Genomic DNA, 4,443 nt, shown 5'->3' on the forward strand with positions numbered 1-4,443 from the left:
AAATCTTTTTGTTACTCACACTTACAGAAAATCTCGCACATTAAAACTTTAGGCAAATTTTGATTAAGGGCCTGCTTAAGATTTTGGTGGATTGGTTACTACGTCTCAACAGTGACAGATATGCCATCTGTCGAAATATACAGCCTGATTCATCAAGCTTTTTTGCGCTCGCAAAGGGCCAGATTCTGAGAATCCGGCCCTTTGCGAGAGCGATTTTTGCATTTGGGATTCAGCATCCCAAATGTAAAAATCGCTAATTGCGATCTAGCAATTTTGCGAGGAATGACATTTAAGGAATCTCTATTTGAGATTCCTTAAATGCAATTCAACATCCTATTTAAATTTGCGAATTCGCAATTTCCAAGCGCAATTTACCGCGAGGTCAGACCTCGCGGTAAATTGCGAAAACTCCGAAAAATGCATTTAAATGCATTTTTCTGAGTTGCATGTTACACACACACATGTCCTTTGGACATGTGTGTGTGCAACACCTGTGTCACAGATCATTTGAGGGGTGCTACAAGGTGTCCTTCGGACACCCCTGGCACCCTTCAAATCGCTATCCTATTTGCGATTAGCAAATTGCTAATCGCAAATAAGGAATACTCACCATTCATTCCTATGGGCCTTTTGGCCCATAGGAATGCATGGGGAGTTTTTCCTTATTTGGGATTAGCAATTTGCTAATCGCAAATAAAGAATGTGTAGGAATCGCAAAAAATATTGCGATTCCTACATGAATCCCGTTTTGCGAGTCCTTAATAGCGATTCGCTATGAATCGCTATTAGGGCCTCGCAAAACGGGAGAATGATGAATCTGGCGGATAGATCCCATTTGTCAACTGATGGGATGTCCTTCAGCATTGTGACCGAGTAACCAGCCCCCGAAGATCTAAATCTGGCCCTATTTGGTTTCTCACAACTGCACAATTTTCAGTCAATGCCAAGCTGGATTCAAACCAAGGCCTAGATGTATCAAGCATTTTGCGATTCGTTATGGCCGAAATTCGCAGAATTTTGACCATAACGAATCGTTAATGAATTTTTTGCATATTTCGGGATGTATGTATTTTTTCGCAGCGCAAAATAAGAAATCGCTATTTTTTGCGTTTCGTTATTTGCGTTTTCATGTTTATGCGAATATTTCTTAGCGATTCTCTATTTTGCATGATCGCATTTTAAGAAGTCGCTATGAAATGTATCAAAGAATCGCAAATAGCGAAAAACGGCAAATCGCAAAATAAGAATTCGCAATTAACACTAACTCAAACCAGGTGTAATTTTTTTTGAATCTTTAAAAGACAGCCCCAACTGATTTTTTCAACACAACCATGGCTGGACTTTACCTGATAGCTAGAAGACTGCGCATTCAAGCTCTTGCACAGATGAGACAGAGGCAGGAAAGGATGTTCAAACTGAGGATTACCTTATTTCAACAGACTGAAGAAGACATTTTTGAGAAATATAGACTGCATCCACATACCATTTTGGACTTAATTGAGGAGTTAAAGCCTTTTTTGGAGCATGAGACACACAGGACACATTCTATACCAACTCATGTGCAGGTCTTATGTTCCCTGCACCTTCTTGCCTCAGGATCTTTTCAAAGGGTGATTGCAGAGGTGGGAGGAGTATCTCAGAGTGCCTTTTCAAGGTTTTTTTAGGGTATTTTTGGATGCAATGATGAACAGGTTGCAACATCATATTTACTTCTCCAGCACACCTCAAGATATCCAAATTTCTAAATTAGATTTTTATCAAATTGCCCATTTTCCACATGTAATTGGATGTATAGATGGGACACATATTGCCATTACACCTCCAGCTGCAACTGAGCATGTTTATAGGAATAGGAAAAGTTACCACTCTTTAAACATTCAAATGGTGTGTAATGCTAAATATATTATTACTGACATTGTTGCAAAATTTCCAGGAAGCACTCATGATTCATATATATTTAGACACAGTGGATTACATGGGCGTTTGAGTGCTGGTGAATTTGGAGATGGATTTCTGCTTGGTAAGTGCTACTTAAAAACACAAAATCAATTTTAAAACTTTTGTCAATCTATTTTTAAAACTGTCACATTTCTGAAATTACAATTTAGGAGACAGCGCCTATGCAGTTCGTGATTTCATTTTGACACCTTATCTAAATCCAAGTAACATTCATGAAAGGAGATTCAATAAGGCACACCGTTCTACACGTGGAGTTATTGAAAGAACTTTTGGAATTTTGAAAAGCAGGTTCAGAAGAATCCATAAAAGTGGAGGATCCTTGCAATATAAGCCATCATTGTGTTGCAAAATAATTACAAGTTGTGCTATGCTACATAACATGGCTATTAGAAAGGGAACAGAATGTGAAGTGAGTGACCCTGAATCTTCAGACAATGATGATGTCCCTCCACCAAGACAAGAAGATGTGCTACAGGTTTAGGAGCTGTGGCTGGGCGACAAAGGCGTGCAGAAATTACTAACAATTATTTCTAGGTAAGAAATAAAAACACAACATCTTTGTTTTCATTATGTAAACCTTTAATTTTTCAAAATTAGATGGGTAACAAAAACCTGGAACCTGTTAATCCACAGGACATACATCTGAGAATGTTTGCTCACAGTGTCATTCTCTTTTATTAATATATATGTTGAATTTTCTTTTTAATTTTTTCCCCTTCTGCTACTCCTGCGTTGGCCTGGGCCACTTCTCCTCACAGATGTATGTTGGCTACCAAGGCTTCCACTCCTCATGTCAGGGGTGTCCAAAGTGGGCGTAGGGTTACTGCTGGTTCTACTGGAAATGTCCTCAGACTCAATGGCCTCAAAGAACGCACTTGCCCCTTTCTGACAAGTTTTTAATAATTCAAAAGAATGGGATACTTTATCCAGCCCTTTGGCAACATTTCTACGGCATTCACCAACCATGCGTTGCATGGCAATGCTTCGCCTATTACTCTGTGCTGTCACAGTGCACAGACTTTTTATAGCTGCATAGTACTTCTTTAGTCTGATGTTATGAGTGCGAGAATCCCTCACTCTGTTTGACTCTGATCTTTCAAATGCTACACAAAGTCTGTCCATGGAGTCAGCCATCCGGCTCATACCATCACCCACCTTATTGTTACTCTTGTTTAATTTATTTAGTTGGGCATTAATTGACCTTAATGCTTTATGTTGTTTTTGTTGCACTGAAAGCATGTTGTTTTCCAAACCAGCAAAAACATTTGCTGTCTCTGTGACTTCTCCCCTGCTTCTCCTGGTATTATTATTAGAATATGATCTTCTTGAAGCAGAATCACTAACTGTGTCAAGATGTATAACTTCCTGTTCTGACACATTTATGTTATTTGTTGATCCCTCAGGTTCATCATCTGATTCTTCAAAAGGTTGCAGTTGTGCAACTGCTTTTCTTTTTCTTCTCATAAAAGACAATGATTCATGTTCATCACTGACATTTACTTCTTCTGGGGCTGTAATATGTTCCTGTGAGGATTGCCCCCCATCACCATCATGTGAATCTACAACATGATCTGGGAATAAAGAAAGAGTCACATGAGATGCTTGCCTGTCTGTGTGCTTCATAACTATTAAATTAAGCTAACTAAAGAGGTAGTATTGTGTACTTATTCAGATGCATGTATGTTGGTGCAGCTTAAATGTACTGCATATCATAAGTATGCAGTAATCTAAAACAAAAAATGGGATCAATTTTCACATTTAAGTGCTGTTATTTATTAAACACATGGAATAATGCTCACACACTCATACACTCATGCTTCTAACTTATGCAATGAAAAAGTCAAGCATCCTGCTTACCATGTTCAGCAACTGTGTGATCAGAACTGTCAATGGCTGAGACTCCGGAAACACTTTCATGCTGAATTGTAGATTCAATGAGCTCCTCATGTGGGGTTGGTTGGTCTACATTTCCAGATCCTCCACCAGTTTTATTGGCATCCTTTAGTCTCTCAGCAAGTTTTTCCTTTGCCCTCAGCCTCATGTCGTACCAACGCTTTTTAATTTCATCAATTGATCTTGGGATAACACCAACTGCATTGACTTTTTCCTGGATTTCCAGCCATAACTTCCTCTTCCTGACTTCAGGAACATTTTTGGCTTGCTTTCCAAACAAAAGTTTATGATTGCAGGCCATTTCCTCCACCAGTGTCTCCACCTCCCTCTCAGAAAACTTTTGCTTCCTTTTCCTTTTCTCTGCTGAGGGGCCTCCTTCAGAATTTGCAGCCTCCATCCTGTAGTCAAGCAGCTCCTCTCTCCAGCCAAACAGGTTTCCAACTGCCACTGGGTGTGGCTCAGGCATGCAGGTGAAACTAATCAAGCCCATTTCCTGAGTATGACTCAGCTATTTTGTAGTTGGCAGCAGCAGATTCACGCTTTTTTGCGATTTCTTAATTTGCGAAATTCGCAAATTAAGAAGTCGCATAA

The 4,443-nt window shown here is 39.4% G+C and overlaps 1 protein-coding gene across 1 annotated transcript; it reads right to left on the reverse strand.

Annotated features, from left to right (window-relative positions):
- Window positions 1-2,661: 2,661 nt before the first annotated feature.
- On the reverse strand, window positions 2,662-4,153 carry LOC147708912 (uncharacterized). The gene is made up of 2 exons (XM_086925801.1): window positions 3,817-4,153; window positions 2,662-3,530 (listed from the first exon to the last, which is right to left on the reverse strand). The coding sequence occupies exons 1-2, from the start codon at window positions 4,151-4,153 to the stop codon at window positions 2,662-2,664; spliced, it is 1,206 nt and encodes a 401-aa protein (XP_086781927.1).
- Window positions 4,154-4,443: the final 290 nt, after the last annotated feature.

The sequence above is a fragment of the Lissotriton vulgaris genome, chromosome 6 (assembly GCF_964263255.1).
Source record: "Lissotriton vulgaris chromosome 6, aLisVul1.2, whole genome shotgun sequence".
In the NCBI taxonomy this organism is placed as follows: Eukaryota; Metazoa; Chordata; class Amphibia; order Caudata; family Salamandridae; genus Lissotriton; species Lissotriton vulgaris.

Bases quoted from the DNA above. Each gene is read 5' to 3' on its own strand.
- LOC147708912 (XM_086925801.1), bottom strand. From the start codon at position 4,153: ATGGCCTGCAATCATAAACTTTTGTTTGGAAAGCAAGCCAAAAATGTT. The intron at 3,531-3,816 runs GTAAGCAGGATG...CTTTATTCCCAG, and splicing joins TCACACAGTTGCTGAACATG to ATCATGTTGTAGATTCACAT.